Source organism: Artemia sp. Qi Xiang Cuo, chromosome 4 (assembly GCF_049724085.1).
Source record: "Artemia sp. Qi Xiang Cuo chromosome 4, ASM4972408v1, whole genome shotgun sequence".
In the NCBI taxonomy this organism is placed as follows: domain Eukaryota; kingdom Metazoa; phylum Arthropoda; class Branchiopoda; order Anostraca; family Artemiidae; genus Artemia; species Artemia sp. Qi Xiang Cuo.
In genome coordinates, this window is record NC_142797.1 from 52,644,989 (window position 1) to 52,668,230 (window position 23,242).

Genomic DNA, 23,242 nt, shown 5'->3' on the forward strand with positions numbered 1-23,242 from the left:
TCCAACAAGTCCTCTGTTATTCTACTATAAAACCAATGTAGACTATAGACAATTGAAAATTTGCATTATGTATGACCATTACTCCAGCGGTTGTGGGGATTACGCTATCCACGAAGGTACATTTATTGGTTCTTTTTGGCTATTTTGAACAAAATGGCTGTCTCTAAATTTTGGCAGCTACCTCGAATGGTTAACTCGATTTTAGGGGGAAGTAATTTTTAGTGTTTTTTCTCCTTGTTAAGAATTTTCAAGATTTTTTTTTCTAAAAAAAAAATCTCAGAAAAAGAAAAAAATTTTTTGGTGAAAAGCTTATAAACTTTAATTTCTGTCCTTCAAAAACAATTAATTTTTTCTACTTCGCTTTAATAAATAAAAGCAGAATTCAAGGCAAAGGCAAATAAACCTTCTAGAGAAACAACCATGTTTAAAGCAAATATATCTGACACAAAGCCAGAAAAAATACATATTAGAAACTTATGTTTAAATAATGTTTTCAAGAGATCTGTATACTTCTTCGGGAAATCTTTGTAGTGAGTTCCCATGGTATAGAAAGGCAGGGGCCTCACATGGCAATCGATATGGCACATTATATACTGCATTTAGCTGGTAGTTCCATCTACAGTCCAACACATGAAAAAATTGAGGATACTCCGTTTTTATCAAAGTCAGCATATCTTGATCACCTAAGTACATAGCCATCCTGTACTTGTCAGTGATTTTGTGAGCACCTTCTTCAGTGATCAAATAGTTAAAAACCTTACTTTTCCTCAGTTTTTCCAGATCTGATATTTGAAGTCCACCGTTTAAACACTAAAAATATGAAACTATTAAAAAAGCTATGCGACGAAAGATAATATTGAAAACAATAGCCTACATTTTGAATAGCGAACGATATTGCTCGTTAATTAATCTACTCTGGTTGAAAAAAAACAATTTCTAGCGTTTTCTTACCACTTATTTTATATATTTAGAGGCTACTGATTTAAGTAGGCGAATAGAAGAATTTCTATAGGCAATATTTGCATGTTACGACTACTACTACTACTGGTACTACTACCACAGCTACTATCACAACTGCTACTACTACCACCACTTTTTTATTATTTTCTTATTAACAAATGAGTCACTTAAACACACAAATAAAAAACACAACATTGAAACCTCCATATATAACACTAACAAAACTAAACATAAACTCTTACTATCAATATAGGCCCCGACGCATATTAACGTGTTTGGTATGACCCCAAAACTACTACTTCTAGGGATTGTTGCATACAATTTTGTCTATAATTTCAGTCTAAAATTTTGGGGAATGTTGAAACAATGTTGAATTGAATGAAAACACACTAAGCGTATGCAGGTTGTTAAGAAGAAGCATCAGCAATGCCTCAGCAACGGTTCATGGCATTAAGTTGAAATTTTCAGCGTGTTTTAAGTGGCATGTTAAAAAAAAAACTAAAGCGTTGTGTATACTCCTACTAATGATACAACTACTACCAAAACTATTGGTACTACTGAAGCTAAGGGTATTAAGGGGAATCTTTCAAGGAGTGTTTTGATGGATGTTGACCTAAATCAAAACAAACTATGAGCAGGTAGATTGTCCAAAGGGCGTAGCGGCAATTTCTCAGGAACGGCTTCCATTATTAAGTTAGAACTTTCAGGATACGTTCTGGTGGATTCTGAACTAAACAAAAGGCACTATGTGTATACTATTAATTACTCCGATTGCTGTAACTATGAGGATAAGCGTACTAATATGAAACTCTTAGAAACCTTTTCAGAAGAGGAGGGGGGTCAATTAAATGTAAAATACTATATGCACAACGTTTTTAAAAAGGGCATACAAGTAATATCATAGGCGGCGCAACACCATCATAGACATTTTTAATGGAGCTAATTCAATTGAAAACGAAAACTTCTTGTGCCGTTTTTAAGAGGCAAATGAAATTGGAGGGCAAGCATCCATCTTCAAAATCTCATTAATTCTCCAAACACATCTAATAAGAATTCTGAGATACCCATTTTGTTCAACATAGTTGAAAGATCTAGTAACTATGTCTCTGTGGATGTTAGGGACATTAAACCCCACTGCCCCCATAGCAAGGACTGGAAGCTATTCAACTTACCCATTGTTCATGCATAATATTTGTTGCTGGGAAAGAGAGTCTTTTTGGTTTTTTGAACACTAAATGTCAAACAAGCTCTCTTTCCCAATAACAAATTCTATATTTAAAAAATGGACAAATTGCATAGCTTATAGCCTTTGCTCTGAGGGCTGTGGACGGTTAGCATCCCCAACATCCCAAAAGTTAAAGAATTTTGAGGGGAAAGTTGAACTAAATCGAAACATGTTATAGGCATACTGGTAGTCAAAAGGAGGTGACTCCTGAATGATTGAGGATATTAAGTTGAAACTTCAAGGGATGACGAGGGCAAGCACGGATCTAGAGCCTTAATTTGGGGAAGGAGGGGGCTGCAGTTCCAAAAGGAGAAAGCGTAACATCCCTCCTCTACAATTTTGTTTAAAATAATCGAATTAAAGCTGGGTTTACTATCGACATACCGTAACGCAACGGGAGATCAACTGGCTCACTTTGCCGCTTGCGGAATGCATTGATAAACTTAGATGAGGACGTGATCGCCACTAAACATCGATATCCATTGGCCAATCAGAGGCAACCCCAGTCAAAGGAAAGGTTACGGACTCGTTCTGTTACATTTGGTGAGTTGTAATATTTTTGATTGCTCTTTGACACCGTCAAGGTGTTGTAAGCTTGCAATATAAGATGATGGATAATTTAAGTGACTGGACACCAACGTGAAAGGCTCCTATAGAAATAGGACAAAAAATATAGAAAAATCCTCTATCAAAATACAATTACCGAGAACGCACCCATTGTTTAAATGGCAATGTTTGAGGATGATGGGATTATTTTTCTAACGCTGTTGGCAAAGGTACTCAAAAACAAAGAAAAAGAGCAAGTAATAAGAAACGGCCTAGTCTGGGTAAAAGACAAGCTTTGCATATGCTGCAAAACTTACCCCAATCAAGGTGAAAAGCTGACACGGCAAAACACTGGCAGAAGATAAATAGTGCGTTTTGATGCAGTGGACAACAAACTCTTGAGCCAGTTTGATTTTCTGTCCAATGTTTTTCTCTATCAGACTAGAAGAGAACTTAATCAAGTTCAGAATATAATGTCAAGAAAAAAATTTGCGACTCCTGATTGGTATGAGGCAACACGTCATTCTTAAATCTCTTTATAGTAGGATGCAAACCCATTCGGCATAAGGAAAGATACAACTTTGACCCTTATAATAAATGAAAAGCTTTTTTCTTCATCACAACTCTAAGCTATTTCACTGCCACCAAATGAGACAGACATTAGATTACTGGCAGATGAATTGGTATCATTGCCAGGGTACTTCATATAATGTCTAGTTGCAAAAAAAGTAAAGGATAGACTAATAGAGCAGGAAATTCAAAGGTGGCAGAATCAGAAATCATCCTCGGCGTCCCTTGAGCTGTATGGGCTGGCAAAGGAGGTTTGGGGGGAGGAAGTTTACTTTAAAGCGGGGATGAGTAGTGAGGATTTAAGATGGGTAATTTCGGTTCGTGGTAATTTTTTGGGTATTGGAGAAAGGAGGAAATATATTGGGAATTATAGGATTAAAAATGGTCCTTACCAGTGTCCTATGTGTGGAGAGGAGGAAGATCTTATCGATTTTATGGGTACATGCCAGGAGTTAAGAAATTTGAGGAGGGAAGTGTTTTCAACAGATTTTGGAGGGGTGGATTGGTTTGAAAAATTTTTTAAATGTTTTTTTTTTTTTTTTTTTGTATTTATTTTTGTTTTGTTTTTTTGCCATGGCCCGAAAAGGCTTTTGTTGCAATAAATATCTATCTATCTATCTATCTATCTATAATGTTGTGTGGCTGCTAGCACATTGGTATCATTGCCAGGGTACTTCATATAATGTCTAGTTGCAAAAAAAGTAAAGGATAGACTAATAGAGCAGGAAATTCAAAGGTGGCAAAATCAGAAATCATCCTCGGCGTCCCTGTAGCTGTATCGGCTGGAAAAGGTGGTTTGGGGGGAGGATTTTTACTTTACAGCGGGGATTAATAGTGAGGATTTAAGATAGGTAATTTTGGTTCGGGGTAATTTTTTCGGTATTCGAGAAATTAGGAATTATAATGGTACTTATAGGATTAAAAATAGTCCTTACCAGTGTCCTATGTGTGGAGAGGAGGAAGATCTTATCGATTTTATGGGTACATGCCAGGAGTTAAGAAATTTGAGGAGGGAAGTGTTTTCAACAGATTTTGGAGGGGTGGATTGGTTTGAAATTTTTTTTAAATGTGTGGTTTTTTTTTTTTTTTTGTATTTATTTTTGTTTTGTTGTTTTGCCATGGCCCGAAAAGGCTTTTGTTGCAATAAATATCTATCTATCTATCTATCTATCTATAATGTTGTGTGGCTGTTAGCAATGGGGCAAACATTTATAGCATTGGTGTAGGAGTCTTGATTATTTTGAAGTTCAGTAATGGAAATAAAATTATTCCATTTGGACGTACGTATTACGTACACTTCATCTGTGTCTCTGTCTGTGGAGAGCAGTAATAAGTGATGCCAACCTTTGCATGCTTATACAGGCCATAGCACTGTTACTATCCAACCTTCTTGTCTTGGGTAAGGCCTCCCTTGGGCTCTCCCTAACAGCACAGAAACGTTTCATTCTTTTGTTTATACCATATACCGTCATTGAACATTTTTATTGCATTCATATGTTTCATTATTTCTATTTCAGAAAACGATCGATCTTTCGGTCCTTATTTCTCATATACAGTGCTCAATAGTATAATTTAGGAAGAATTCTTAGAAATTCGTTGGGGGGGGGGGGGGCAGTCACCCCTATCGCCTCTCCCTTGTATCTGTGCTTGGATGAGGGGAATTATCAATGGACCAAGGGCATGTTCAGGGGGGATGTAGAACTAACCAAAAGGAGTTATGTGCATGTTGCTACTATTGCTACTATTACAACTGATACGACTACTACTTCTACTGAGATTTTTAATAAATGAGTTGTATGTACCCGCCCAGTCGCAAGTGCTTTTTGGTATCTTTCTTGGGGCAGGTATTGGCATATTTGTTAAATGTATTTTGATGTTAAATAAAATGAACTGAACTGAACTGAACTGAGGTTAAGGATATTAAGGTGAAAATTCGACGGAGCACTCTGTGCATACTGCAAATATTACTACTGCTGCTACTTCTGGTACTATTACTAATACTGCTACGACTAATACTACTGAGGCTAAGGGTAAGAATTTAAAACTTTGAGAGAATGTTTACGGGGATGTTGAACTGAATAAAACACACTTTGTACAAGCAGATTATCAATAGGGCGTATCAGCAGCATCCCAGGAATGGTCTAAGACAGTGGTTTTCAATCTGCGGTACGCGTACCCCTCGAGGGTACGCAAACACTTTTAGGGGGTATGCGGCCGGCCAACAAAAAAAAATACACAACGCTTTAACTCTACACTGTAAAAAAATTGATTTCCAACAAAATGTTTCGCTCGATTTCAAACAAGTTAAAAAAAATCCAATTTTTGTGTTGGAATTGTGACATATTTATTGAATTCAAACAAGTAAAAAAAAAATCAAATTTTTCTGTTGGAATTGTGGCATGCTTATTGAATTCCAAAAAATTATTGAAATTACTTTTCAGTAGAAGATTTGTGCACTTTTCAGTAGAAAAAATAAAATTTTCGACGCAAATAGGTTACATTAATCAAAATGGTTTAGACTTTACAGTAGATTGAAATTTCTTGAATATCATATTGTATTTGATTATGGTGCTATTTAAAGTGAATACGTACAATTGTTTTTATGAACATGCATAAATTTATGTACAAACATTTTTAGTTTTTAATTAATATTTTAGAGCAATGGAAGAATATCATAGAAATTTTTAATCTATTATGGCTTATGGAATAGTTACAGTTTGTTAATAAAAAAGAAATAGTCTTTTGTGGCTTATTCTACCTAAAGACAAGATTGGACAAGTTAAATATTACTATCATACTTTACGGGATTATTTCTGTAATATGAGTTGTATGAGTATGACTACTTAGGTTTTGCTGGAAACCGACGATTCCACTAAACTTCATGATGATTGGAAAAGTCTGCCTCTGAGCCAGAGTTGCCACCCTTAGTGATTTGTCACTATTTCTAGTGATCTTCTTCTTGCTAGTAATTTTTTTCACCGGGTGGCAGCCCTGCTCTGAGCAGGAGAAGGACTGGTTCGGGCTTACATTGGAAATTTGTTATTGAGGACCATTTCTGGCTGCTGTTAGAAAATCCATCTAGTTTATTGTTCAGCAAGTTGGAAATTCAATTCTGGTATGGGAATCCAACATATTTGTTGCTTAACAAATTGGATCTGTTGAATTCCAATTTTGCTGTTGATAAGCATTACAAACAATTTTGGTTGAATTTCAAACAATTTTTTTTTACAGTGTAGAACTGGCAATTTTATTTATACGTTAGCTATAGTTTACCTAGTACCGGTGACTGAGAATGGGACCCTAAAATGTTTTGTGGGTAAAAAGGGGTACAGTGTCTAAGTAAGTTTGGAAACCATTGTTCTAGGTATTAAGTTGAAACTTTCAAGATATGTTGAGGGGGGAGTTGAACTAGGCAAAATGCAAAACGTGCATACTACTACAACAATTAAAACTACTACTGCTACTGCTACTAGAACTACTGCTAAAACTACTACTACTGCTGCGATTGCTACTGCTAAAATTACTACTGTGACGACTAATACTAGTACTACTGAAGCTAAGGGTATTTTAGTGACACTTTCAGGGAATTTTACAGAGGAAAGTGAGCTAAATTAAATTTTTAGCCAATTAACCAATTTAAATTGGTTAAGTGAAAGTTTTCACTAACCAAATAACTTAACCAATTGGTTAAAATTAAGATTTTTAACCAAATAACTAATTTAAATTGGTTATGTGAAAGTTTTCACTTAACCAATGGGTTAAAATTAAAAATTTTAACCAATTAACCAATTTAAATTGGTTAAGTGAAAGTTTTCACTTAACCAATTCACGTAACGAATTGGTTAAAATTAAAAAAAAATTGCCAATTTAAATTGGTTAAGTGAAAGTTTCCACTTAACCAATTGCTTAAAAATAAAAGTTTTTAACCAATTAGCCAATTTAAAATTGGTAAATGAAAGTTTTCCCTTAACCAGTTCACTCAACCAGTTGCTTAAAATTAAATATTTTTTACCAATTAACCAATTTAAATTTGTTAAGTGAAAGTTTTCACTTAACCAGTTTCAAATTTCATATTTGCTGTCGTTGGTACTTTAATACAACAGGTAACCAATTGATAACAATAAAAATTGAATCAGTAAAAAATCTAAATCTCTCTCAGGTTTTTAACTAAAATATATAAAACATTTTTCTCTGTAAAACGTTCGCAACTCAACAAAAGTTATGAGTGGGAGGGGGGGGGGTTGAGGGCAACACTTTCGGGCTAATATTTGTTTGTTGGAAGTATTATCGTCAGTCTTTACCCGTTTTTTGAGAAATAATGGTTTAATGTTATTATAAGAAGTGTTTGTTTACGATAGAAAGTGTAAAAAAAAAAAAACTTATAAGGCTTGAGGACTTACCACGTGATTTTTCTTCATAACTTCATTGTTAGGATGCTGACTATTGTAAATTTTAAACACTTGGTCACAATATACAAATTCAGGACCCATACCTATCATCTGAGTTTCGTTCATTTTCGAAAATTCTGAATACAGTTTGTAAATATCAGCCATAAAAATCATATCAGAGTCTGGTGATATAATTTTATCAACGTCCTTTAGCTCGTTAAGGAGGTAATAGATGGGACGCAAAAATATGACGGGAGATCTGAAAGGAAGAGCCCAAGAGGGGTTGTTAATAGAGGATCGGTCCCAGTAGTTATAAATAAGTCTCTGAAGAACGTTTTCATAGCGAGAAAATATTGTTTCCAGATCGTACATTCTTACAGATCCCTGAAATAAAAGGGGCACATTAGAGCAGAGAAATACAACGGAAATAATAAAGCGAAGAAATATAAACTTATTAGTCGCAATACAATGCAAGAATAAAATATTTTGAAAGATTATTTTAATTAAATATTTATTATACTTTTTTGGTATTGTCATCTTCAGTATTAAATTTAGAAACTAGCCCCAATTGGATTATTTTGCACATGGGTAATACAATTTCATAATAATTGACTTTTTCACATTCTAGAGCATATACGACAATACCTGCACACATGGGGATGGGTTCCTCCTTCCTCCCTCCAAGGAGCAAACCGATTCACATTTACAGAGTAAAAGTTAAAATACAAGTCAATTATGGGAATGGTGAAAACAGTAACAAAAGAGGTGTTTTATCAAACCATACATGCACGGTATATGAAGTTAAAATATGAAGTTATAAATAAAAACAAAAAGGGAAACAAAAGAGCTTCTTATCGTACCCTATACTTATGCACTCAGTTAACACGATATCATCACCTACCTTAAGTTTGCTACACCTTTATGGCGTTTTATCACATGTCTTAGCCTTTTCTCTTTCTTAGAGAAAAGGCTAGAGAAAAAAGGGAGGAATCTTACCCATCAGTAGTATGTTACCTACCATTTTGCCAACGCCCCCGTACCAAACAGGGAATGACGCAATTTCAAAGTTCAATGTCTTTTTTGGTGATAAACCCAAACCACAGAGTATAACTTGATTGGTGATTAGGATTTGAATAAAAAAAAGGGTAATTAGTAATTGGAAAATTTCTTAATGCTTTTACAATCGGAGATGTTTGATTAACCTTTTGCAAAAAAAAGGGGTAATGGGATATGCGAGTATTTGCAAAAAAGGGGTAATTAGTGAATGGAAATTTTTTTAATGCTTTTACAATCGGAAGTGTTTGATTAACCTTTGCAACAAAAGAGGGGACTGGGATTTGCGATTTGGAGGAGATGGGATGATAGTGTACCGTATAATACACAAGTGATGTTTTGGAGCGTATTGTCAATTTAACGAGAAATGACTGAAAAGTGTTTTGAGGGAGATGGGTTGCATGGAGGGTTGAGTTGCATGAGATTTCAGTTAAAGGGGGGGGGAGGGGGAGGGGGTACAGTTACACGGAGATTTAGTTAAACGGGGATCGAGTTGCATGAGGGTTCAGTAGCACGAGGGTTCAATTGCATGGGGGGTTTAGTTGTACAGGGTTTCAGTTAAAGAATACCTCCTCGACATTAAACCTAAGGAAATTTATGTATTTGGAATCAGCGTATAAAGCCCAATCATTTTCATGTATCTATAATTATTAAAATTTTTTTTTTAGAGTTATGGTTACTTTCGGACACACTCAAGAAGTGAAGTTAAAGCAGATAATGGGAAAGTGGAAGAGTTGTAGCCTGAAACAGCCATAATTGTAATTTCGGTTCATTTAGGGTTTCATTTATTTATCGATGCTGATTTGTGGCAGTTTCATGATTGGTAGATTATTTGATGTTATTTTTGATAATTTTTTGTTTATCATATAAGGCTATTGCGTCTTTCTGAACTTTCTGTTGGAGGCGGGGGTAAGTATTTAGTTTAAATAATTCTAGGAGGAATTGAGTTTTGTGGATGGTGTTGAAAAATGGTACGTGTTGAATATTTGGGTAAACATACGACTAAGAAACGCTTCACTATAAATAAGGCTATTGTGTCTTTCTGAACTTTCTGTGCGAGGCAGGGATAACTATTTAGTTTAAATAATTCTAGGAGGAATTGAGTTTTGTGGCTGGTTTGGTATATTGGTACTTGTTAAATATTCGGTTATACATTCGTCTATATATAAGGCTATTGCGTCTTTCTGAACTTTCTGTTGGAGGCGGGGGTAAGTATTTAGTTTAAATATTTCTAGGAGGACGTTAGTTTTGTGGATGGTTATGAAAAATTTTAAGTGTTGAATATTTGGGTAAACATACGGATAATAAACGCTTCACTATAAATAAGGCTATTGTGTCTATCGGAACTTTCTGTGCGAGGCAGGGATAACTATTTAGTTTAAATAATTCTAGGAGGACTAGAGTTGTGTGGCTGGTGTGGAAAAATGGTACTTGATAAATATTCTGGTAAACTGTCGACTATAACTAGGGCTCGTGCGGAGGTCTGAACTGTATGGTGGAGGCGGGGGTAAGTATTTAGTTTAAATAATTCTATGAGGAATTGAGTTTTGTGGATGGTGTTGAAAAATTGTACGTGTTGAATATTTGGGTAAACATACGGCTAAGAAACGCTTCACTATAAATAAGGCTATCGTGTTTTTCCGAACTTTCTGTGCGAGGCAGCGATAACTATTTAGTTTAAATAATTCTAGGAGGATGAAGTATTTTTTACTTAACAACTACATTAATAACTTCCAAGGTGATAGGACAGTATGACACAGAATTTATCAGCTACCGAGAGTTCAATAACTCCCCCCCCCCCGCAATGACTTCCAAGGGTTTTATGACTCCTCCCCATAATGAATTCAGATGGTTTTAAGACTCATCTCACTAGTCATAACTCCGTTCAACCTTGAGCGAAGGTATAAAAGTTTGATGAAGTATTTCTCTGCTTAACAACTACATTAATAGCCTTCAAGATGATAGGACTGTATGACACCGAATTTATCAGTTTGAAAAAATCATCTTGCGGTGTTATATTCGAATGTGCTTTTTATTATTGTCTATGGATCTCGAAGAAATTGACTGTTATCATTGGTTAGTGAACTATAATCTGTTTGAGTATGATAAAAGCTTGTGGACTACTATATTACGTTTTATAAACAGACTGGGATTCTACGATAGAGTGATTACACCCCTTAATAATACTGGTCAGGAACTGAGAAATGTCCAGGAGGAAGTCAGTGAAATTTGCAGCTTTTTCGGAGTTGAAGTGCTCTACGTAAAGGGCAATGTACCTACAGATAAAGTTTTAATTCAAAAGTGTGACCCTAGGATTCCACTTTTCAATCTAGAAGAGTTTAAGTGTCCTAAATTTGAAGGGGGCTATCACCTTCCTGAAGACGAGGTTAGGTTCTTCGCACAGTGGATACCTAAGAACATACCTGATCGGGATAAATCCATAAGACATGTTAAAAACTATTCTATATCACGGGACCATCGTTTGTGGATGTTTAAGAGTGAACTCTAAGTACTATTTTTATATAAACATTTGTTGTTGTTTTTTTTTCTCAAAAAAAAATCTGTTAATACATTTAAGCAATAAATATATTTAAGCTTAACCCGTCTTTGTTCTTTAAAATAGTTCTATTGTAAGCAAGTAACAAACTCTTTCCTGAAGTCACCTCTTGGATACACAATGCAGAAACTTCATTTAAGAAACTATGAAAAAAATTGTAAGTAAGTAAGTAACAAATTCCTTCTTGAACTCACCTCTTGGATACACAATATAGAAATTTTCATTAAAGAAGTTATGAAAAAATTGTAAGTAAGTAGCAAATTCTTTCTTGAATTCACCTGCTGGATAAACAAAGACATTTCGTTCAAGAAATTATGACAAAATTCTAAGTAAGTAACAAACTCTTTATTGTTTATATGACTTAGATACATGATGTAGAAATTTCTTTCAAGAGATTATGAAAAAATTCTCAGTAAGTAACAATTTCTTTCTTGAAGTCAACTCGTGGATACACAATATACGGAAATTTCATTCAAGAAATTATGAAAATATTTGTAAGTAAGTAACAAACTCTTTATTGATTTCACCTCTTGGATATACAGTACAGATACTTCATTCAAGAAATTATGAAAAAATCGCAAGTAATTAACTTTTTTTCTCTTTATCACAAACAATTTTCACTTAGCTAAATGATTTAGAAATATAATTCAAGAAATTATTAAAAAATTCTCAGTAAGTAACAATTTCTTTCTTGAAGTCAACTCTTGGATATGCAATACTGAAATTTCATTCAAGAAATTATGAAAAAATTGCAAGTAAGTATCAAATTGTTTCTTGAATTCACCTGCTGGATAAACAAAGACATTTCGTTCAAGAAATTATGACAAAATTCTAAGTAAGTAAAAAATTCTTTATTGTTTACACGACTTAGATACACGATGTAGAAATTTAATTCATGAAATTATGAAAAAATTCTCAGTAAGTAACAATTTCTTTCTTGAAATCAACTCTTGCGAAAGCGAGGATTTCTATTAAACAAATAATTCTTATATTTTTTCCGTTCAATTGAAAACGAGGATTTCTGTTAAATAAATAATTGTTATACCTTTTAAAATGGTTGTTGTTTTAATCCGTGTGATTTTTTCTTTACATGGTGTTCGTTCAAAAAGCGAGGATTTCTGTTAAATAAATAATTGTTATACCTTTTAAAATGGCTTTACGGGGTTTGAGGGACTCTGTTATTTTAAGCCGTGTGATGTTTTTCTTTACATTGTGTTCGTTCAAAAAAGCGAGAATTTCTGTTAAATAAATATTTATTATAATTTTCATTTAAATTTAAAGCGAGGATTTCTTTTAAATAAATAATTGTTATACCTTTTAAACTAGCCTTTGGGGGTTTCACGGTCTCTGTTGTTTTAAGCCGTGTGATTTTTTCTTTACACGGTCTTCGTTCAAAAAGCGAGGATTTCTGTTAGATAAATAATTCTTATATTTTTATCCGTTCAATTGAATGCGAGGATTTCTATTAAATAAATAATTGTTATACCTTTTAAAATGGCTTTACGGGGTTTGAGGGACTCTGTTGTTCTAATCCGTTTGATTTTTTCTTTACATGGCGTTCTTTCAAAAAGCGAGGATTTCTGTTAAATAAATAATTGTTATACATTTTAAAATGGCTTTACGGAGTTTGAGGGACTCTGTTGTTTTAATCCGTGTGATTTTTTCTTTGCATGATGGTCGTTCAAAAAGGCGAAGATTTCTGTTCAATAAATAATTCTAATAATTTTTCAGTTCAATTTAAGGCGAGGATTTCTGTTAAATAAGTAATTGTTATACCTTTTAAAATGTCTCTACGGGGTTTGAGGGACTCTGTTGTTTTAAACCGTGTGATTTTTTCTTCACATGGTGCTCGTTAAAAAAGCGAGGATTTCTGTTAGATAAATAATTCTTATATTTTTTCCGTTCAATTGTAGGCGAGGATCTCTTTTAAATAAATAATTGTTAAACAATTTAAATTGACTTTTCGGTGTTTGAGTGGCTCTGTTGTTTTAATACGTTTGATTTTTTCTTTAAATGGCGTTCGTTCAAAAATCGAGGATAATAAATAATTTTTATACCTGTTAAAATAGCCTTACAGGATTTGAAGGGCTCTGTCGTTTCGTTCAAAAATCAAGGATTTCTGTTAAATAAATAATTCTTATATTTTTTTTCCGTTCAATTGAAAGCGAGGATTTATGTTAAATAAATAATTGTTATACTTTGATTTTGCCAATGCTATCCCAAGTATCTGTCAATAGATGTCGATTGAGAATTTATTCATTCTTATACCTAGATTTTCTCTATGTTAACATATCTATCCAATATATTATGTATGTAAATCCTTTTCTTACATTTCCGATGTTTTCATAAACAGTCTAAACGTTCTATATGCTAGCTTACTCTAAAAATAATGAACACATAACAATGTAAAGTATAATATATTTTTTAATGAAATAATGTCATGTAGAATTGAACAACTTTGGACATTTTGAATCTGTTCCATAAAATGCTTCACCATGAACTCTCTTGATACTATAGCTATTGTCTTCTCTTAGTTCGTAATCAGTAGAATAATAATTATTCCATTTTGACTCAGACACAATTTTTATAGGTGTGTCATCGACAGGGTCAATATGCTTTTCGTCTTTGGTATTATTTGATTCATTGACTGTTTGATCAATGGCAGTAACGTTTGCAGGTACTTTGTTTTTCATCGATTCATCTTTATATTCCTTAGTGATATTTTCTGCCAATGCCCTTTTTATTTTTCTAGCAATTTCACTGTCTATTATCACACTATTTTTACACAGGTAACAGTTCCGGCACGTAGACAGGATATGGTTTATGATATTAGTAGAAGAGTAGGCCTTTCTTTTCGTCTTTGCTTTTGTTTGAATGCTAATACCCGAAAGCTGACGATATGGTTTAACACTGGGTAACATGTTACCACAAGCACTAGCAAGAAGATGCCCCTCCTTATCAACGATTATTTTTATCTTGGCATTCTTTTTGAGTGTAATCATCTCCGGAGATCTCAATCTCGCATATGCACCATCATAAAAGTTGAATTTTTTTGGTACTCCAAAGAAATTCAATTCTTTACTGTCATGACAGCGGACGCATACGTTTCCGATAGTACTACCCCTTGTAATTATTTCATAGTTTAAATACTTCTCTTTGTCGGCGTTAAATGCTAAAATAACACTGTCATGTGAACACACTTTCTTAAATTGCTTAATTTTTACCTTTTTTTTTTAAGAGATATTAGTTATTTGTTTAAAGGTCCACTGTGAAAAAAGTAATGATTTAATACATGCAATAAAAAATGTATTGTCGATAACAAGCCCTAGAGAAATAGTGGGAAAGCCACATCGTGTCTCAAGGACAAGCATAGAGTACAATTCATTCAAGAAATTATGAAAATATTTGTAAGTAAGTAATAAACACGTTTTGAAACTATATGCTATTTGCATGCCTTTCCTTGGCACCTTTCCACACGAGCGGGGATTCCCCACTGGTTCCTACACATTGCAAAAAGTGAGCAGTACGAAAACTCGAAGTGTTCAACCTGACCGTTTTTTTAGGGGCCAATCCGCACACACAAGAACCTTCGACCTATCATTATTTAATTTTTTTCCGGTAAAGTCCGACGCGGTTACGTGCGCCCCCTTAGCCTCGTCTAAATTAACCTTAAAAAAAAATCAAATGAAGCTTGGAAGACTTTTCTTGTCCCTCCGGAGTGGTCAATAAAAAACCAGTCAGGTTGAAATCTTGCAGTTTTCGTACTGCTCACTTTTTCCAATGTGTAGGAACCAGTGGAGAATCTTCGCTCGTTTGGAAAGGTGCCAAGGAAAGGCATGCACATAGTATATAGTTTCAAAACGTGTTTATTACTTACTTACAAATATTTTCATAATTTCTTGAATGAATTGTACTCTATGCTTGTCCCTGAGACATGATGTGGCTTTCCCACTATTGCTCTATTGCTGGTTATCGACACTACCTAGTTTATTGCATGTATTAAATCAGTATTTTTTACACAGTTGAACGATAAAAACATAACTAATCTCTCTAAAAAAAAAAGGTTAAAATGAAGCAATTTAAGAAATTGTGGTCACATGATAGTGTTATTTAAGCATTGAAAGCCGACCCAGAGACGTATTTAAACTATGAAATAATTACACGTGGGAGTACTCTCGGAAACGTCTGCGTCCGCTGTCATGACAGTAAGGAATTGAATTTCTTTGGAATACCAAAAAAATTCAACTTTTATGATGGTGGATATGCGAGATTGAGATCTCCGGAGATGATTACACTCAAAGAGAATGCCAACATAAAAATAATAGTTGATAAAGAGGGGCATCTTCTTGCTAGTGCTTGTGGTAACATGTTACCCAGTGTTAAACCACATCGTCAGCTTTCGGGTATTAGCATTCGAACAAAAGCAAAGACAAAAAGAGACGCCTAATCTTCTAATAATGTAATAAAACATATCCTGTCTCCGTGTAGGAACTGTGAAATGTTTAAAAATTGTTTGATAATAGAAAGTTAAATTTATAGAAAAATAATCATGGCATTGTTGTATAAGATCAACAATGAATATAAAGATGAATCGATTCAAATCTAAGTACCTGCAAACGTTACCGTCATTGATCAAACAGTCAATGAATCAAATACTAACAAAGACGAAAAGCATATTGACCCTGTCGATGACACACCTATAAAAATTGTGTCTGAGTCAAAATGGAATAATTATTATTCTACTGATTACGAACTAAGAGAAGACAATAGCTAGAATATCAAGAGAGTTCATGGTGAAGCATTTTATGGAACAGATTCAAAATTTCCAAAGTTGTTCAATTCTACATGATATTATTTCATTAAAAATATATTATACTTTACATTGTTATGTGTTCATTATTTTTAGAGTAAGCTAGAATATCGAACGTTTAGAATGTATATGAAAACATCTTAGAATTTATAAAAGGATTTACATACATAATACATTTGATAGATTTGTTGACATATAGAAAATATATTTATAAGAATAAATAAACACTCAATCTACATATCTTGACGTATACTTGTTATAGCATTGTCAAAATAAAATAATAAAATTTATTTATTTAACATACCTACTCGATTTAAATTTAACGGAAAAAAAATATAATAATTATATCTTTAAAATAACTACTAGATTTTTTAAATAAACTAAGGATAACGAATATTAAATTCATTTTATATTAGAATTTATCAAGATTATTTATTATCATTTCTTTTTGAAAGATCTCCATGTAAAGAAAAAATAAAAGTATTAAAACAACCGAGATAATAAACATAAGTAAAGAATATTTAACTTTTATAAAAATTATTTATTGAAAGTAACTCCTCTAATTCAATTTAACGGAAAAAATATAATATGTATTTATACCACTTTAGTAATCTATAATATTACTAGCAAACAGGGTATAAAAAATAAAACGGTTTAATAAACCATAGTACCACAAACACCGACGGTAAATTTTAAATTTTCTAAATAATACTTAATTAACATAACAAATAGATGTAAATAGAAATTACAAAATAGTAGAATAATTTTTTGTAAATTTCTATTAGACCTTTTGACAGAAGAGCATTCAAAGAAAAAAACACACGGATAAAAAAAAAAGATACAAACACAATCCTTAAAGCACTTTTCAAAGGTCTAAAAATTAATTATTTAAAATAAATCATCGAGTTTTGAACGAACGCCATGTAAAGAAAAAATCAAACGGCTTAGAACAACAGAGCCCCTCAAACCCCCGTAAAGCCATTTTAAAAGGTATAACAATTATTTATTTAATAGAAATCCTCGCCTTCAATTGAACGGAAAAAAATATAAGAATTATTTATCTAACAGAAATCCTCGCTTTTTGAACGAATACCGTGTAAAGAAAAAATCACACGGCTTAAAACAACAGAGTCCCTCACACCCTGTAAAGCCATTTTAAAAGGTATAACAATTATTTATTTAACAGAAATCCTCGCTTTCAATTGAACGGAAAAATATAAGAATTATTTATTTAACAGAAATTCTCGCTTTTTTGAACGAACAACATGTAAAGAAAAAAATCACACTGGCTTAAAACAACAGAGTCCCTCAAACCCCCGTAAAGCCATTTTAAAAGGTATAACAATTATTTATTTAACAGAAATCCTCGCTTTTTTAACGAACACCATGTAAAGAAAAAATCACACGGATAAAAACAACAACCATTTTAAAAGGTATAACAATTATTTAATTAACAGAAATCCTCGTGTTCAATTTAACGGAAAAAATATAATAATTATTTATTGAACAGAAATCCTCGCTTTCGCACGAGCTGATTTCAAGAAAGAAATTTTTACTTAATGAGAATATTTTAATAATTTAATGAATTAAATTTCTAGATCGTGTATCTAAGTCGTGTAAACAATAAAGAATTTGTTACTTACTTAGAATTTTGTCATAATTTCTTGAACGAAATGTCTTTGTTTATCCAGCAGGTGAATTCAAGAAAGAATTTGCTACTTAGTTACAATTTTTTCATAATTTCTTGAATGAAATTTCCGTATTTCATATCCAAGAGTTGACTTCAAGAAATAAATTATTACTTACTGAGAATTTTTTTTTTTAATAATTTATTGAATTAAACTTATACATCATTTAGCTAAGTGAAAATTATTTGTGATAAAGAGAAAAAAAAAGTTAATTACTTGCGATTTTTTCATAATTTCTTTAATGAAGTATCTGTACTGTTTATCAAAGAGGTGAAATCAATAAAGAGTTTTGTTACTTACTTACAAATATTTTCATAATTTCTTGAATGAAATTTCCGTATATTGTTTATCCACGAGATGACTTCAAGAAAGAAATTGTTACTTACTGAGAATTTTTTCATAATTTCTTGAATTAAATTTCTACATCGTGTATCTAAGTCATGTAAACAATAAAGAGTTTGTTACTTACTTAGAATTTTGTCATAATTTCTTAAACGAAATGTCTTTGTTTATCCAGCAGGTGAATTCAAGAAAGAATTTGCTACTTACTTACAGTTTTTTCATAATTTCTTTAATGAAAATTTCTGTATTGTGTATCCAAGAGGTGAGTTCAAGAAGGAATTTGTTACTTACTTACTTACAATTTTTTTCATTGTTTCTTAAATGAAGTTTCTGCATTGTGTATCCAAGAGGTGACTTCAGTAAATATTTTTTTACTTGCTTACAATAGAACTATTCTAAAGAACAAAGAAGGGGTTAAGCTTAAATATATTTATTGCTTAAATGTATTAACAGATTTTTTTTTGAGAAAAAAAAAAACAACAACAAATGTTTACATAAAAATAGTACTTAGAGTTCACTCTTAAACATCCACAAACGATGGTCCCATGATATAGGATAGTTTTTAACATGTCTTATGGATTTATCACGATCAGGTATGTTCTTAGGTATCCACTGTGCGAAGAACCTAACCTCGTCTTCAGGACGGTGATAGCCCCCTTCAAATTTAGGACACTTAAACTCTTCTAGATTGAAAAGTGGAATCCTAGGGTCACACTTTTGAATTAAAACTTTATCTGTAGGTAAATTGCCCTTTACGTAGAGCGCTTCAACTCCGAAAAAGCTGCAAATTTCACTGACTTCCTCCTGGACATTTCTCAGTTCCTGACCAGTATTATTAAGTGGTGTAATCACTCTATCGTAGAATCGCAGTCTGTTTATATAACGTAATGTAGTACTCCACAAGCTTTTATCAAACTCAAACAGATTATAGTTCACTAACCAATGATAACAGACAATTTATTCGAGATCCATAGACAATAATAAAAAAGCACATTCGAATATAACACCGCAAGATTATTATTTCAAACTGATAAATTCGGTGTCATACAGTCCTATCATCTTGAAGGCTATTAATGTAGTTGTTAAGCAGAGAAATACTTCATCAAACATTTATACCTTCGCTCAAGGTTGAACGGAGTTATGACTAGTGAGATGAGTCTTAAAACCATCTGAATTCATTGTGGGGAGGAGTCATAAAACCCTTGGAAGTCATTGCGGGGGGGGGGGAGTTATTGAACTCTCGGTAACTGATAAAGTCTGTGTCATACTGTCCTATCACCTTGGAAGTTATTAATGTAGTTGTTAAGTAAAAAAATACTTCATCCTCCTAGAATTATTTAAACTAAATAGTTATCGCTGCCTCGCACAGAAAGTTCGGAAAAACACGATAGCCTTATTTATAGTGAAGCGTTTCTTAGCCGTATGTTTATCCAAATATTCAACACGTACCATTTTTCAACACCATCCACAAAACTCAATTCCTCCTAGAATTATTTAAACTAAATACTTACCCCCGCCTCCAACAGAAAGTTCAGAAAGACGCAATAGCCATATTTATAGTCGAATGTTTACCCGAATATTTAAAAATTACAAATGTTACCCAACAGCCACAAAAATCAATAAAAAAAAGACTAAATAAAACAAAAAAGATAAAAAAGAAACGAACACCCAGTGCCGACAGACACAAGCGACTTATTTATATTGTGGCGTTTCTTATCATTATTTTTACAATAATATTCAACACTTACCATTTTTCAACACAATCCACAATACTCAATTCCTCATAAAATTAATTAAACTAAATACTTACCACCGCCTCCAACAGAAAGTTCAGAAAGACGCAATAGCCTTATTTATAGTCGAATGTTTACCCTAATATTTAACAAGTACCATTTTTCCACACCAGCCACAAAACTCAATTCCTCCTAGAATTATTTAAACTAAATAGTTATCCCTGCCTCGCACAGAATGTTCAGAACGACACAATAGCCTTTTTTAGAGTGAAGCGTTTCTTATCCGTATGTTTACCCAAATATTCAACACGTACCATTTTTCAACACCATCAACAAAACTCAATTCCTCCTAGAATTATTTAAACTAAATACTTACCCCCGCCTCCAACAGAAAGTTCAGAAAGACGCAATAGACTTATATGATAAACAAAAAATTAGCAAAAATAACATCAAATAATCTACCAATCATGAAACTGCCACAAATCAGCATCGATAAATAAATGAAACCCTAAATGAACCGAAATTACAATTATGGCTGTTTTAGGCTACAACTCTTCCACTTTCCCATTATCTGCTTTAACTTCACTTCTTGAGTGTGTCCGAAAGTAACCATAACTCTAAAAAAAGAATTTTAATAATTATAGATACATGAAAATGATTGGGCTTTATACGCTGATTCCAAATACATAAATTTCCTTAGGTTTAATGTCGAGGAGGTATTCTTTAACTGAAACCCTGTACAACTGAACCCCCCATGCAATTGAACCCTCGTGCTACTGAACCCTCATGCAACTCGACCCCGTTTAACTAAATCTCCGTGTAACTGTACCCCCTCCCCTCCCCCCCCTTTAACTGAAATCTCATGCAACTCAACCCTCCATGCAACCCATCTCCCTCAAAACACTTTTCAGTCATTTCTCGTTAAATTGACAATACGCTCCAAAACATCACTTGCGTATTATACAGTACCCTCTCCTCCCCGCTCCTCCCCCTCGCAAATCTCCCCCCCCCGTTCAACTGAATCCCTCCATGTAAGTGAACCCCTGTATAACCGAAACCCTGTACAACTGAACCCCCATGCAACTGAACCCTCGTGCTACTGAACCCTCATGCAATTCGACCCCTTTTAACTAAACCTCCGTGTAACTGTACTCGGCCCCCCTTTAACTGAACTCTCATGCAACTCAACCCTCCATGCAACCCATCTCCCTCAAAACACTTTTCAGTCATTTCTCGTTAAATTGACAATACGCTCCAAAACATCACTTGTGTATTATACGGTACACTATCATCCCATCTCCTCCAAATCGCAAATCCCATTACCCTCTTTTTGCAAAGGTTAATCAAACACTTCCGATTGTAAAAGCAATAAAAAAAATTTCCATTCACTAATTACCCCCTTTTTGCAAATGCTCGCATAACCCATTACCCCTTTTTTTTCAAAAGGTTAATCAAACATCTCCGATTGTAAAAGCATTAAGAAATTTTCCAATTACTAATTAGCCTTTTTTTTATTCAAATCCTAATCACCAATCAAGTTATACTCTGTGGTTTGGGTTTATCACCAAAAAAGACATTGAACTTTGAAATTGCGTCATTCCCTGTTTGGTACGGGGGCGTTGGCAAAATGGTAGGTAACATACTACTCCCATCGCGGAAGATAGGATGCTTCTCTTATTCCCCTTTGTTGTCCTCCCGTCTACAGGTATGCATATAGATGGAATAACCCAGTTAAATACTGCAAATGTTTCCCCAGTATGAGCATCACTTCTACCTCTCATTACCAGTCCTAAATAATTAATTTGAAAGAAAAATCCTTAAAAATTAAGCATTTTAGATCAGCCCTGCATATATTAATCCAAGTGATATGCCAGACAATTTGGCCTAAATATCAACTTTTTGCAGCTTTAGCTGCTCTCCTCATCGCCATAAAAGATCTCCAAGCTTCTCTTAAAAACTGATGCGCATTGAAGCGATAGTACTCATAAGAATCACCATTCAAAGTAAGCCTTCTTCAACTCGTAAATAGAAAGCCTTGACTTAAACCAAAAAAATAATAAAATAGCAAAGAAAAGAATATGAAAATGGAATTTTATAAGGCCAAAAAACAAACTAGACTAAACAATACGAATATTTTGGGAAGAAGACAGCTTCCCTTTCCTTTTTACAGCGCTGTATGAGAAGTTCAAATTTTCAACGTAAAAGCGAACAAAATAAACCGGGAAATATAAAATGGCAAAAAACAACATGGAAAGTAAAAATCGGAATAATTAAAAAGCCTAACAGCGCAGGAAAAAACAATAAAATATAATATGAGAATTAACAGATTTAAAGGCTTTAAAAGTCAAAAAACTTGCTCAAAAGTGCGCCACTCTCACTTACCAATATCCATGAGCAACAATCAGCAATGTACTTATTAAATACAAGACAAGTGTCATTAGATACTAACCTGAGATTCTTAAAAAACAAAAATAAAAAAATAGCCAAGGAGAAGATTGCGTCCAGTTTTGTCTGACTTGAATCAATGGTTCTTTTGCACTAGATATTTTAGATCTGAGGGTTTGGAGCTCCTTTTATTTTGTGAAAGGGAAAGTGACATAAGACTTATTTTGGGGGGTGAATAGATCATCAGCTTCTTGTCTAAGAAAACTCGTTCGAATAAAAATTTCAGGTTTTTCCTCTTTTTCAGAGCATTATCAATTGAAAGACGATGTTCTAACCCGAAAGCTTTGTTCCGTTATTCCGATGTACCAAAAACCACAGGAGCAAGGAATTATGTAGATACTGGAATTAATAAACTTAGGGACGGGATCTTGAGATCGGATTTGTTTTTTTTTTCTTTTTGCTTTCCACATTGTTTGTTTTGTCATTTTATTTTTATCCGGTTTGTTTCATCCGCAATTATGTTTAAAAAAATCTGAACTTTTTCATATAGTGCTAAAAAAGGGAAGCAGCTATCCTCCTAAAATTTTCGTATGGTTTTGTCTAGTATTTTCGTTGGCTCTATAGTACCCTATTTTTGATTCAATTTAGTTTGTTATCCTTTTTTTATGACACACCAAGATTGTTTCCGATTTTGTCTTCCTTGGCTCATAGTACCGAATCTGAAAGTATATAAATAGTAGGTTGCTTTTCAGGAAACTGTCTGGCAAGAAATAATTCTAATCATGTGATTCAGGTATTGTAATTGCTACCAGGCTTAAATGTAACATTAAATAATAATTACAAAATCCAGTTGCCAGGAAATTCGAAATACAGTCTGATACCCCTTGGAAATGGTTGTAGTTGAAAAAATTACAGCTTAGAATTTCTATCGGTGATAACCCTTAACCAAGAGTTTACAGTCCTCCAACTTGAAAACAGCAGAAAA

General features: G+C 33.4%; 1 protein-coding gene across 2 annotated transcripts in view; it reads right to left on the reverse strand.

Moving 5' to 3' along the window:
• Positions 1-329: 329 nt before the first annotated feature.
• LOC148953222 (uncharacterized) overlaps positions 330-23,242 on the reverse strand; it is an 81,412-nt gene continuing 58,499 nt past the window's right edge. The window contains exons 3-4 of one of the 2 annotated variants that reach the window (XM_089087581.1): positions 7,702-8,073; positions 330-810 (exon numbers count right to left, since the gene is read on the reverse strand). In XM_089087581.1, coding sequence (XP_088943707.1) covers positions 481-810; positions 7,702-8,073 — 702 coding nt within the window. In that variant the 3' untranslated portion in view covers positions 330-480. The remainder of the gene's footprint in view (positions 811-7,701; positions 8,074-23,242) is intronic. The other variant, XM_089087580.1, reaches the window with a different exon arrangement.